At 36.3% G+C, this 14,987-nt stretch overlaps 1 protein-coding gene across 1 annotated transcript in view; it reads right to left on the reverse strand.

Moving 5' to 3' along the window:
- The window catches only part of RABL3 (RAB, member of RAS oncogene family like 3), a 38,365-nt gene that overhangs the window by 14,830 nt on the left and 8,548 nt on the right, over nucleotides 1–14,987 (reverse strand). Inside the window, exon 3 of the mRNA XM_081234161.1 lies at nucleotides 2,930–3,059. Within this exon, the coding sequence (XP_081090287.1) occupies nucleotides 2,930–3,059 (130 nt within the window). The remainder of the gene's footprint in view (nucleotides 1–2,929; nucleotides 3,060–14,987) is intronic.

Below are 14,987 nucleotides of genomic sequence, written 5' to 3' on the forward strand. Positions count from 1 at the left end.
CATAAGAGTTAGAATTATTTGGCTCCTCTAGTTTTTACAGACACTGTGCAACTAAGGTGCTTGTGCAAATTATAGTTGACTAGTTCCAGTTAGCTCAGATAAATCTGTATCTCTCCTGGGTTCTGGAAAAAATAGAGATCTGACACTTGCCCCCGTGTCCAACTGCATTCACTCTACCTTCCTCAATGAGGGGCTCTATTAGGCATTAAGGAAACATGAACAAGGATAGCTTTTAAAAAAGGAATAAAGAGCTACCGTTAAAGAATATAGCTAACATTTATTCAGTATTTATGTGGTAAGTATTGTGCTTTACGTGTAGCATCTAATTTGATTTTCAGAACAGTCCTATGAGGTAAGAATTATTATCTTCATTTTACACATGTGGAAGCTGAGGCTCAGAGAGGTTGAGTAACTTACCCTAGGTCACATGGTAAGTGGGGTAGCCAGAATTTGAAATCAAGTATTCTGACAGTAAAAGACTGGAGGAAGGCAGAATAAAGTCACTTCAGGGCAAAGGGAGTGGATGATATTTTCTCCTTTCCTTATTTCCTAGGTCTAAATACCACAAAACTATGGGTTGGTTTGGTTGGGAGAGTGAAAAGATTACAAAGGCCTAAATGAGCTATTAGATGCACAGGGAGGAGTTTATTTTTTGAGGATCTCTATTTAAGGCTTTTGAGCTTTTAAGGGCATTGAGCACCTTTTTCCTTATTTTCCTTCTTTCATTTGGGCTGAGAGTTCCTGCTTTGTATTGTGAGCTAGAAGGGATGGGACACAGTGAGGCCCAAAGGAAAGAAATCAGGGTGATAGCTGATCAGAATATGTTCTAAATCTTTAAAAATAGAGAGGTAGAGACACTTTACAGGTTTCCTTTGGGGATTACCAGCCTCATTCATCACAGTGGGAAGAGGTAGGGTATTGAGGGAAGGAAGTTATTGCTAAGAATAGACTGTATTTGAATGGAGTGATCCTTGTGCTCTGTTTCTTAGAAAAGTAAGGATGGTAGATGGAGTAAAGAACCTTGAATGCTTCTACCAAGAGAAATGTTCCAGAGGTAGGCTCGAAGAACACAGAAACTGATTTTTCTTTCTTTTTCATTGAAGTATAGTTGATTTACAATATTGTGTTAGTTTCAGGTGTACAGCAAAGTGATTCAGATATATATTTTTTCAGATTCTTTTCCATTATAGGTTATTACAAGATATTGAATATAGTTCCCTGTGCTATATAGTAGGACCTTATTGTTTATCTATCTTATATATAGTAGTTTGTATCTGCTAATCCCAAACTCCTAATTTATCCCTCCCTCCCTTTCCCCTTTGGTAACCATAATTTTGTTTTCTATGTCTGTGAGTCCCTATTAAGATTGCTCTTAATAGGGAGTTTTTTGTTTTTTTTTTAAGAAACAGGAATATCTCTCAGTCTTACTTGTAAAACTAACATAGGATATATGAAATTACTTCAATAATATTTAAGGAAGACACAAATCACTAATGGAGAGTAGGTATAGAAAAGATAACCAAATAAATATGGATTTAGATGGATTTCTTCAGTATTTACTAAGCTTACAACTCAGAATTCCATAAAGTTTCTAGGATTTGAATGGTCTTTAACTTTATTATTTATTTATAATTTTTATCCTAACTCTTTCTCAAAAAGATCTAAACAGGAAAAGTGTTATTTATCCAAATTTTTCTTTGCCGAATCGGATTGATATCAACTTTGACAAGTCATTTGACTGATATAATCCAAGTTTATCACTTGATCCTAGATCTAAACCAGGCTTCGTTTCTTTCTCTCCAGCTCTTTAGCAAGTCACCTAACACTATACCAGTCTTATCTCACTGTTTTTTCATTTATATACATTCTATTAATATATGCCATTATCATGTATCATTATGATGTCATATATTAACGTCACCATCTTAAACTGTGTTTTGTTTCATTTATGAATATTTTGTTTCTTCAATTAGATTGTGACACTTTCAGATAGAATTCCGAGCTAAATGCGACATAGGTCTGAACTAACATGACTCATCCTGTATTCTACAGTATGCATTCAATGGCAAGAGCCTTCTCTACTTTTCTGAAGTATCTACAACACCTTATGATATGGGATAAGATATTGAAAGAGGAATATAATTAATGAAGATGGTACTGAATAATTACAATGCTTACTTAATATAGAATGAGATCTAAGCATAGTATAAATGAAGGCCAATTAATAGCTAAGCATCTACCAGAAAGGAAGGGGTAAGATACTAAATCTTTTGGTACATCAATCAAAGAGAAGTTGAAATTATATTTCACAGTTAAAAAAAAAAAGGTAAAAAATGAATGAAAGAAAAGAGAACATAAAAAAATCACAGGTGTCAGTAGTTTAGTTCCTGGACACAGAGTAGGCACTCTATGAACTGCAATTATGTCCTATTACACACCTCTACCTGGAAGTCTGCTCCAGGTGTTTGTATATCTATAACTGGATGAAATTTCTGCACCCCTAAAAACATCCTTAGGCAGCTTTTATAATTACACAGGACTCTAAGGAGCAGACAAAAAAAAATCTCAGTATCTCTGGGACATCTGGCTTAGACCATGGGACTCCTAATGGTATATACTCAGTTGACTGAAGAAACAGCACTCCCAGGGGACAGTGTTTTGGAAGGTTCCATGTTTTATGTCAAGTACCCAAACTCTCTCTCAATGTTTAGTTTATGACAATAATATAAATAGAAACACTTAGACAAAGCAAATATCTGATGTTCTGAAATACATAGTTAGAATCTAAAAAACACGAACTGGAATGTGATATGCAGATTTAAATTAAGAGTTGGGAGTATCTTAGATCTTTCAAATTAAGATGAGTCCAGCATTCCTCATCAGATGATCTGAGACCATTAATATATGGTAAAAATAAAAAATGTTTTACCATTTACAGAGTTGTAGAATACTGCTCTTGTGCTTTTCACACTGCTGGCACTGCCCACAGAGCCTCCAACATCCCAAAATTCTATATAGTAGGTCTTCTCTTCTGGGGTTCCTTCTTTGTAGTCATGAACCTAACAAATCAATCCATCAAAATAATTATTATAGCCACTAAGAAAACTCATAAACACCCTCACTCCAGTTTAAAGCACTGAACATTCCATATCAGCAGCTTACCCTCTGACTCTCTAATCACCACCTCCTATCTTTGCAGCTTCCTCTCTCTAACACTCCAACTCTAATAATAATCTTTGACCCCAAAGGTCCCTATAGTTCATGGATCCTAACACCTTCCAAAGACCCCCCTTCCACTTCCAAACCTTCACTTCCTTCCTAACTAAGCATAAATTCTGCTATTCGTCATTTTAATCTCTCCTTTACCCCTCCCTCACATAGTATTCATTAGACAAAACTCCAGCCCTGATTATATCCATCTTTTCCTGTATTCCATGTCTGCAACCCAGCTAGCGAGTGTAATGTTCAGAAAAATATACATTCAAGCTAACAGGATTCATTTTAAATTCAAGTCTACCTTTGGAGCTCTCCTTCAATCAGTTCCATAGTCTATTTCCTCTTTTCCTCCCCTAGGTAACTATTTCACACTTACTCCTCTTTTTCAAACTTCCAATCTCTCTTCCTTGTCCTCAAGCACAGCTAATAATATTGCTGCCAGAGACAAAAGCAATCAGAAGAGAACTCTACAACCTGCTCTTCCCTTATCTATCCACTCCCTGCATCTGTACCCATATAATCTGCTTTCCTTGCAGCTATTATAGATAAACTGTCTGTGTCTCTAAGGTCAAATCCCCTTCTTATGCATAAAACCCCATCCCTTCTTTCTTATCAAAGAGGTAGCTCTATCAATTCTCCCTTTCATCATCAAGTTTTCCCTCTCTCTTGGATAATTCCCACCAGCGAACAACCATGCCATAAGTTTTCCCATCTTAAAATAACCTTCTCTTGGGCTTCCCTGGTGGCGCAGTGGTTGAGAGTCCGCCTGCTGATGCAGGGGACACGGGTTCGTGCCCTGGTTTGGGAGGATCCCACATGCCGCGGAGCAGCTGGGCCCGTGAGCCATGGCCGCTGAACCTGCATGTCCAGAGCCTGTGCTCCGCAATGGGAGAGGCCACAACAGTGAGAGGCCCGCGTACCGCAAAAAAAAAAAAAAAAGAAAAAAAAACACAACCTTCTCTTGACTTCATGTCTTCCCCTAGCTGCCATACCACTTCTCTATTCCTTTTCACAGCAAAAGCCCTCCAAAGAGTTGGCTCTTCTCAACTGTCTCTAATTCTTTTCCTTATATTCTCTTTTGAACTCATTCCTGTCACACCTTTTGTCCCAGTCACCCCACTGAAATATTCCTTATCAAGGTCATTAATGGCTTCCACACTGCTAAATCCAACAATCAATAAACAGTTTCCATCTTACTCTACCATCTGATAAAACTAATCACTCCTCTTTCAATACTTTCTTCACTTAACTTAAGGGATATCATACTGTTCTGCTTTTCTTCCCACCTCACACTGGCTAAGCCTTTTCAGTCTCCATTTGGGTTGTCCTCATCTCTCTACCCTCTTAATTGTTAGTGTTCCAAGGTTTAGTTCTTGGATATCTCGCAATACTTGCTCTTTTGACAATTTCATCTACTCTTATGATTTAAAATGTCATAAATACGTTGATGAATTCCAAATTTATATACAGCCTGGAGCAGTCCCTTGAACCTCAGACTACCATATCACCTAACTACAATTTGGATGTCTAACAGGCACCTCAAATTTAACATATTTAAAAATAATATCCCAATCTTCCTCCCAAACCCATTCTTCTCCCAGTTTTCTGATTCAGTAAAAGGCAATTCTAGCCTTCTAGTTAGTGGAAGGGGCAAAAACTTAAGTGTTAACTTAACTCTTAACTTAAAACTTAACTCCTCTCATACTGCATATCTGATTTGTCAGCAAATTCTGTTGCTTTTGCCTTAAAAAAATATCCAAAACCCGTTCACTTCTCACCATCTCAACTATTACCACCCTCAAAGCCTCTATCTATCTCTTTGCCTGAATTAATGTAATCATCCCCTAACTGATTTCCCCACTAGAGCCTCACCGACTCACTTCCCCACCACCCTCCATTTGTTCTCCATATAGTAGCCAGAGTGATCATTTAAAAATGAAAGTTAGATCATATCCCCCTTCAATTCAAAACTCTCCAATGACTTTCTTACTCAGAGTAAACTCCAAAATCTCTCTCTTTCTCATTGTCTAGACTCTATAAGAATTTACTGCTTATATTTCAGAAACAAAATCTGATATATGGCAACCTTATCTATTAGAATATAGACAAGAGCCAGATTATAATACGGTGGGTTTTTTTTAGAAATATACATGCCAACAAAAGCAAAAAATAAACAAGTGGGACTACATCAAATAAAACAGCTTCTACACAGCAAAGGAAACCAGCAACAAAGGGAAAAGGCATCCTATGGAATGGGATAAAATATTTGCAAATCATACAACTGATAAAGGGTTAATATCCAAAATATATAAAGAAATAATACAATTCAATAGCAAAAAACCCAATTTAAAAATTGGGCAGAGGAACTGAATAGACATTTTTTCAAAGAAGACAAATGGTCAACAAATACCTGAAACGGTGCTCAATATCACTAATCAGAAGGGAATGCATATCAAAAGTGTGAGATAGCACCTCATACCTCTTAATATGGCTGTTATCAAAAAGATAAGAGATAACAAGTGTTGGTAAGCATGTGGAGAAAAGGGAATCCTTGTACACTACTGGTGGGAATGTAAATTGGTTCAGCCACCATGGAAACAGAATGAAGGTTCCTCAAAAAGTTAAAAATAGAACTACCATATGATCCAGCAAGCCCACTTCTGGGTATATATCCAAAGGAAATGAAAACAGGATACTGAAGAGATATCTGCACTCCCATGTTCTGTGCACAACAGCCAAGGTATGAAGACAATTTAAGTGTCTGTCAAAGGATGAAGGAATAGAGAAGATGTGATATACAGCCATGAGAATAGAATATTATCCCATTATTCAGCCACCCGGGGGGGGCGGTGGGGGGGAGAGGAAATCCTGCCATTTGCGACAACATGATTGGATCTTGAGGGAATTATGCTAAGTGAAACAAGCCACTCAGAGGGGGGAAAAAAAAAACAACTGCATGCTATCACCTATATGTAGAATCTAAATAAAAAGTTAAACTCATAGAAACAGAAAATAGAAAAGTGGTTGCCAGGGGTTGCAGGGGTGGGGGAAATAGGGAGAAATTGGTATAAAGGTACAAATTTTCAGCTCTAAAATGAATAAGGTCTGAGGACCTAATGTATAATATGGTGACTGTAGTTAATAACACTCTATTGTATAACTGAAACATGCTAAGAGAGTAGAACTTAAATGTTCTCACCAAATAAATAATAAATAAACATGTGAGGTGATGGATGTGCTAATTAACTGGATGGGAGGAATCCTTTCACAATGTGTAAGAATATAGTAAATCATCACAATATACACTTTAAATATCTTACAACTTTATTTGTCAATTATATCTCAATAAAGCTGAAAAAAAAAGTCCTTAAAAAAAAAAGAATTATACATGTCAGACTTACTGAATCAGTAACTTTGGGGTCCAGTCCTTGGCATGCATAATTTGAACAATTCTCCAAATGATTTTGCTGTAACCTCTAATTAAGAATTACTGATTTTATACAATGGAACTCTTTTGGTATCAGGAAGCCTAGACTATATTCATTGATTGCTACTAATTATCCCTGATATCTTTGAGTCTCAGTTTCTTTGCTTATAAAACGAAGAAGTTATATTCTGTATATCAAATGGCTCTGAAATAACAGAAAGCAAGATAGCTGAATAGTTAAAATAGATGTCATAAAATGCATGTATCAATATATGTTTAACAGAATGCTTCATACTTTTTACTTATTCACATTTTTTTGGTCCAAATCCTTTTCCAAGGAAAACTTTAAGTAAATAAGATATTCTACAGATAGCCACACTGACATTAAGAGAAGACAATTAGCAGACTGGCAACAAAGAGGACAGGACACAAAAATGACAACAGCAAAATCACAGCAGTTGGGGACCATTGTGGATAACAGAAAGTAATCTTGTATACTGTGATAAAAGGTATCACTATTTTGTTATATGGCATAAATAATTGATAATATGTGAAAATGTTAAATCATCAATAAAAAGGTTAAACTACATGAATTCTGTTTATGAAAGCAAGGAAATTTAAAATTTATATTATCAAGATTTCTAAGCAAAACCACTGAAACGGACAATACAAGGTATTATAAGGAGTCAGTTACCTGGTATCAAAAAGCTCAACCACTTTAGTGAAGCTTTGTTGATCCTGCCACCCTCCCTGGCTCCAAAACCAATCAGGGCCAGTTAGGTACTCTTCTTATTTGCTCCCATAACATCCTGCACAGTTCTATCATTTCACTAACCACACTGTCTTATTTATCTGCCGATATCTCTTCTATTAGACTCTGAGCTTAAGAGCATGGACCATATTATTCATCTTGGTAGGCCTACAACATAGCATAATACCTGGCACATATTAGATGCTTTGGTATGTTTAGTTAAATCAAGGAATAAATTCAGGATATATCATCCTCTAAGGTTTTATTATACTCAGTTTATTATTTTACTGAATTCCAGTGCTTCTCAAGTACAGTTCTAAGAACAAACTAAATCAGAACCAATAGGAAGGCTTATTTAAAAAAATACAGATTCTTGGACAACTCTTGAAGCTTCTGGGGTGGGGCTCAAGAAGCTGTATCTTTTTTTTTTTTTTTTTTTTTTTTTTAATGTGGTACGCGGGCCTCTCACTGTTGTGGCCTCTCCCATTGCGGAGCACAGGCTCCGGACGCGCAGGCTCAGCGGCCATGGCTCACGGGCCCAGCCGCTCCGTGGCATGTGGGATCCCCCCGGACCAGGGCACGAACCCGTGTCCCCTGCATTGGCAGGCAGACTCTCAACCACTGCGCCACCAGGGAAGCCCAAGAAGCTGTATCTTAAAGAAAGCTCTCTAGGTGATTTTCATACATAATTAAGCTGGGCAACCATTTAAGTACATCATTTTTTTCTCTAAAGTTATTTCAAATGTCTAATGTTTACAAACTGTAAACAGACTGCAACTCCTTCCAGAATAGCCACTATGTAATACAACTTCCAGGTAGCATGCCTTCTTAGCCTTGCAATGTACAAGTCTAGTAGCCAGCTCCCTTTTGGCTACACACACTCCCAAGCCAGATTCACCCACTCATCTGTACTCTTCACCACAAAATACCTTCCTTAATTAAATCTTTTCATGTTTCCTTCCAGAATTAGAAGAGAAGGTACCCTTCTTTCTTTCCAAACTGGTGAATTAAACTAAGTTTTACTTAATTCAAATGTAATGAGTCCTAAGAACTTTAACCATGGCTTGTAGCTCGTAGCTATGACATAATACTTTTTATATGGGTGAGTGATCTCCAAGGGAAAGCTTGACATTTTAACAAGTATTGCTCTTGACACAATAAGTGGTATGTCGGTGCTATACTAAGAGCCCATCATGGTGGGGGGTAAGGCAAAACTACAAGAAATGTGTTTTATATTTAAATCAGGTCATCAAGGAACAAATATTTAAAGTCATTACAGACTTTACAGCTATATAAAGAAGGATTTTTCTCAACAGGTAGCAAAAGTATGTGCTGATCATCAAATGGGAAAAGGAACTATACTGTAACTTTGGTACTTCTCATTTACTCACCTCTTAACTTTTTATTGGAAATCAAATCAAGACTAAGTATAAAATGTTTTATCTCATTTGAAGAGTTTATTCATTGTTTGTAATTTCTAAAAAGGAGAAACACATTTAGTAAAGAAAATGATACACATCAGGAAAGAGCAGTGGATGCTGTAGATATTCTCTAGTAAGTTTGGTTTAGTATGTGTGCCTGTAGAACTATTATTAAAGAGAGTCAGGAAGGTAGGAGGTCTTAGGAGAGAGTTGGGAGAAAAGACAGAAGGATAGAAAAAAGTCAACAATGAGAGTGTACCAGGGGAGTAGGAATTGAATTTGTCTCATTCATTGCTGTACTTCTAATTCTTTGCAGTGTCTGATACCCAGGAGGTATGCAATATATATAATGAATGAACAAATGAATGAATAATATCATAAAGGTGTCTGCTAATTGCCTCTTCCTTACCAGTAATCTTGTTTTACCTTCAGCCAAGTTCATTTCCTCTATTTAAAAAAAAAAACCCTTGGACTTCCCTGGTGGTGCAGTGGTTAAGAATCCGCCTGCCAGTGCAGGGACCACGGGTTTGATCCCTGGTCTGGGAAGATCCCACATGCCACAGAGCAACTAAGTCCATGTGCCACAACTACTGAGCCTGCACTCTACAGCCCACGAGCCACAACTACTGAGCCTGCACGCCACAACTACTGAAGCCTGTGCACCCAGAGCCTGTGCTCCACAACAACAGAAGCCACCACAATGAGAAGCACACACACTGCAATGAAGAGTAGCCCCCACTTGCCACAACTATAGATAAAACCCTCGCACGGCAATCCAACACAGCCAAAAATAAATAAAATAAAATAATTTATAAAAAAATATAAAAATAAATTTAAAAACCCTTCACTTCCCCCTTCTATTCTGTACCCATCTGCTCCTTTATTTAACCTCTAAACGACTGATTTAAACCTCTGTTTCTATTTCCTCTCTGCCTACTCACATCATTTGGTTTCTGCCACTAACATTCCATTGCATTCTCAAAGGTCAGCACTACCTTCATCGTCACCAAATCCAATTTTTTTCTCTTAGTCCTTATATCTCTATATTATTTCATACTAAAAATCAATCCCTCCTTCATGAAATTCTCATCTCTTTTTTGCTCTTGCAGTATTTCATCATCTTGGCTATCCCTCCTATCTCTTTGATCAATCTTTCTCTGACCCCCTTTTCATCATCAACTCTCTAAATATACCCCAAGGTTCTCCCTCAGCTCTTCTCTTTCTAAATTTTCCTTTCTGAAAACCTCATCAGCTCTCATGGTTCAGGATTATCCCTATACAGATAACTCCAACTCAGAATTCTCTCTTGAGCTTCAACACGTCAAATGCCTTCTAGACCTTGGATAGCTCACAGATCCCTCCCTTCATCATGTCCAGAGCTAAATTTATCATTTCCTTCTCTCTCACCTGTAATATATATCCCTCTTCTTAAGGAATAGTACATTTGTCCATTGCCCAGGCTGCCCATTCAATCATTAACACTCAGTATAATTTTCTATTCTTCACAAGCACCTCACTTTCTCGCTTGAACACTTATATTCTATATCAGAGCTATCCCACAGAACTTTCTGTGATGATGGAAATGTCACATATAGTAACCACCAGCAACATGTGACTACTGGACACTCAAAATGTGGTTAGTTCAACCAAGCAACTAAATTTTTAATTTTAGTTCATTTAAATTAAATTTAAATCTCCATATGAGTCTAGTCGTTACTGTATTTAACAGCATTAGAATACCCTTTTCTTAATACCATTCCGGAACAAAAGGCAGTACAGAGTAGTGTTCAAAAGCACAGGCTTTTGAACCAGACTGTCTGGGTTTGAATTCCACCTCCATCACTTATTAGCACTGTGACCATGGACAAGTCAGTTAATACTTCTGTGCCTCAACTACTTCATGTGTCAGATAGGAAAGCTAATAGTACTTACCTCAAAGGGTTGTGGGCATTAAGCCTTGTGGATTAGTATGTAAAATAGGCGCCTAGCCAAAGTAAGCACTAAAAAACGTTAGCCATCATTTACTGTTACCATTATTTTAAAGATCATTTATATAAAGACCTTGTCCCACCTACCAGTTCCCACCTCATATTTTTAGTGGTAAGAAGACTGCCCTTAAAAAAATTTTTTTTCTCCCCAGTGCTTGTATATTGTTATGCTGCCCAAGAGGAATTCAATAGATATTGATTGTGCGCAATGTGTAAATTAGAGTTAAAAATCCCATTAAAGTGAGCTAGAAATGACAAATCAATTTCCTTATTTATAATTTGTGAAAAGATTAAATTCTGTAAGTTTTGTTTTCATAATTAAGCATAGCCATGCATTTATATTGGTCCCATTAGACTTGGGGCAACAAAATTAGAACACGGCAATAAATGAAGAATACCACAAAATAAAACTTTTCTCCGTTTTCCCTTCAGTTCAGTTATGAACACCTCTGCACTGCATACTAAATCCAAAATGTTAATAATTACTGAGTACATACTTTAAGCTTATTAGCTTCACCCAGTACTTGAAATTAAACAATTACATTATCACCTTTACCATCTCTGTTTTTAGTTGGCTCTTAACAGATGTGAAATGAGCTAAACGGAGCAACTGTTTTTAAGAGTTCTGAAGAGTGTGTATTTATGGATCTATACTGATTCTGGAGATCCCTGTCAGGTTTCAGTAACACAGAAGCTGTAATTGCAATATAAAAGTTGCTACAGAAGAAAGTGTTCTTTCAAGTTATTTAGGTAAAGGCTTTATCAGATTTAATCATCCTTGCTAGAGGGAAGAACTGTTCACTTTATTACAACAACAGTCAAAATAATTTACATGTCTATCAGAACTTTCCTTAAGATTATCGTTTAAAAATGCCTTTTACTTATGTTGTCACTCAAGAAATGCATTTTTCTCAAAGAAGACAGATCAACCAGCCCAATTCAATGAAGAGTAATAAAAGCAAGATCACTTTCAGCCCCACATGCCCAACTCTTCCACGGTAATGCAATTCAGGCCAGTCTGGCTTTAAAGAAGTCAGTAACACACTCATTCTAGTAAAATCCGTCACATTATTACATGACACTTGTCTTCGACTATTGTCGCCTTTATTCCAGTCTCCCTTTGGGCAGTTTTACGTCCTCCCCACTGTTCCCTGGAACTATGGAGGGAGTTCAAAAGTCAGCAGTCTTTCATAAGATAACTCAAGGGAACTTCAATTTCACTTTCTCCAAAAGCATGGGTTTCAAAGGAAATCGCTACTGTTACTTCTAAAACTTGGTCAGGGTCTTGGGAACTAACTAAACTCATACTGATCTGCAATCTGGGACATATGTAGAAGCACTCCTTACAGATACACCCCGAGTCTCCACCTTCATATACAGTAGGCTGCTAAGACAAAGTTTCTTTTGGAAATTTTGCTACCAGCTACACTCAAGACCTGTTATCCTCAGTTACCATATACTTTGGGTCCTTACTTAGTTTCTCATATTCTGATTCCCAAACTGCTTTCTGCTTCCTCTACCCATTATTCAATCCCAATTGTTTCCTTCTTCCAAATCTTTCCACTTCTCTCCTAGAAACTTACTCCATGATTATATAAAATTCCATTATATTCTTATCCTCAACCTCATTGTATTAACTGATGCCAGCCTCTACCCTGAAGACAAAACTTCTCCTGCTGCCCTCTCAGATGGATGCTGTTCACTCTAAGACCACATTTGAATTACCCTGGAGTTGAAAAATAGGAAATACCTTGCATGAGGCTTTGGACCATCTAGCTATACTCCCTTCCCTCCCTCTTCCCTTACTGTTAATACCTTTTAACTCCCTGTCAGCATCTGATTCATAGTCTTGCCTCTCTAAGTCCTGTCATTAACCACTTCCATATCCACTTGGAAAACTGATTCCACATCCTACCCAGTGTTCCTCAAAACGTTCACCTGCACCAGAATTGTCTCAGGTGCTTCTTAAAATGTAGATTCCTGGGCATCATGTATAACTCTGAATCAGAATATCTGGGGGCCTTTGTTATAAAGCAGAAACTAACACACCACTGTAAAGCAATTATACACCAATAAAGATATTAAAAAAAAAAAGAATATCTGGGGGCAAGGTCCAAGAATCAAATTAAAAAACTAAGACGTCAGACTGCTTATCAAAGCAAAACTTAACTATATCTTATTTACAAGAAATACACTGTAAATACAAGAGTACAGGAAACAAAAGTTAAGAGATGGAAGTAAGATACACCACAAAACATTAACTAAAAATAAGCTGGTTTACACAATATAATACTATTAACTATAGTCACCATGTTGTACATTATATCCCCAGAACTTATTTATCTTATAACTGGAAGTTTGTACCTTTGACCATCTTCACCCATATTACCCCTCTCCCCCTTCCACCCCCACTTCTGGCAACCACCAATTTCTTCTCTGTTCCCATGAGTTTGCTTATTTCAGATTCCACATCTAAGTGTGCTAATACAGTAATTGTCTTTCTCTCTCTGACTTATTTCACTTAGCATAATGCCCTCAAGGTCCATCCATGTTGTTTCAAATGGCAGAATTTCCTTCTTTTTTATGGCTGAATAATATTCCACTGTATATATAACACATTTTCTTTATCCATTCATTCATTAGTGAACACAATCTTAAAAATTCTCATGACAAGAAAAAAAATTGTAACTATGTGAGGTTATGCATGTTACCTAAACTTATCGTGGTAATCATTTCTCAGTATATACATATATCAAATTATTTTGTTGTACACCTTAAACTAATACAAATTTATATGTCAATTGTATCTCAATAAAACTGGGAAAAAAGTGGATTTAGTTGTTTTATTACCAGACAAAATAGACTTCAAAGTACAATGTATTACTGGATATACAGAGGATATATCATGATGATAAAATGTTAAACCCTTCTGGAAGTTTAAACAATCTTAAATTAGAACACACCCAGTAAAACAACCTCAAAATATATAAACAAAAATGGGCAGAATTAAAATGAGAAGTAGACAAATCCACACTTATAGTTGGAGATTATAATGCTCATTCCTTAGCAACTGATGAAACAAGCAACAAAGAAAATCAGTTGAGATAGAGAAGATTTGAACAAAAAGACTAACAAACTTGACCTAATTGATATATTTAGAACAATGCACTCAACAGTTACAAAATATGCATTCTTTTCAAGTGCACATGAAATATTTACCAAAATTGGCATTAAGCAAATCTCATCAAATTTCAAAGAATGAAATCATACAGCACATGTTCTACGCACAATGAAAGTAAGCTAGAAATCAATAATTAAAAGATAATAAATATTCTCAAAGTTTGGAAATTAAGTGGCACATTTCTAAACCACCCATGAGTCAAAGAAGAAATCATAATGGAAATTAGACAGTATTTTGAACTGAATGATAATGAACAAAATTCCAGAGAGGCAGCTAAAGCTGTGCCTAGATAGAAATTTAGAGCCTTAGAGCTTTCTAAAGGGAAGCCTGAAAAACACCAATGAAACAACTACCCAGTGCAAGAAGTTAGAAAAAAAACAGCTAATTAAACCCAAAGAAAGTATAGACATAATAGAGAAAAACCCAGAAATTAATAAAAAACAGACATATAATAGATAAAATCAACAAAGCCCCAAACTGGTCCTAGATAGACCTCTAGCAAGACTGACCAAGAAAATAAGAGAAAAGCCAAAAATTACCCATATCAGAAATGAAAAAAGGAATATTACTGCAGATCCTACAGATATTGAAAGACAACAGAGGATATAAAAACAAATTTTTGACAATTTACATAAAACAGACAAATTATTTCAAAAACATAAGTTCTCAAAATTGATATAGAAGAAATAGTCATTTTCTATTTTCTTTAATGTTACTTAAAAACTCCCACAAAGAAAACTTTAGGTCCAGAGGTTTTTAACTGTGAATTCTTCCAAATACCTAAGGAAGAAATAAAACCAATCTTACATAAACTCTTCCGGAGAATAGATACAGAGGTAAAACTTCCCATTATGTTAGCCTCATTTTATGAGGCTAGCATAATCCTGATACTAAAACCCCACAAGGAGATTATAAGAAAGGAAAATGATAGGCCAATATTCCTCATGAATTTAGATGCAAAAAAAAAAAGTATTAGTAAATTGAATCTAGTGATATATGAAAA

This window comes from Mesoplodon bidens, assembly GCF_964165515.1.
Source record: "Mesoplodon bidens genome assembly, chromosome: 5".
NCBI classification, from domain to species: domain Eukaryota; kingdom Metazoa; phylum Chordata; class Mammalia; order Artiodactyla; family Ziphiidae; genus Mesoplodon; species Mesoplodon bidens.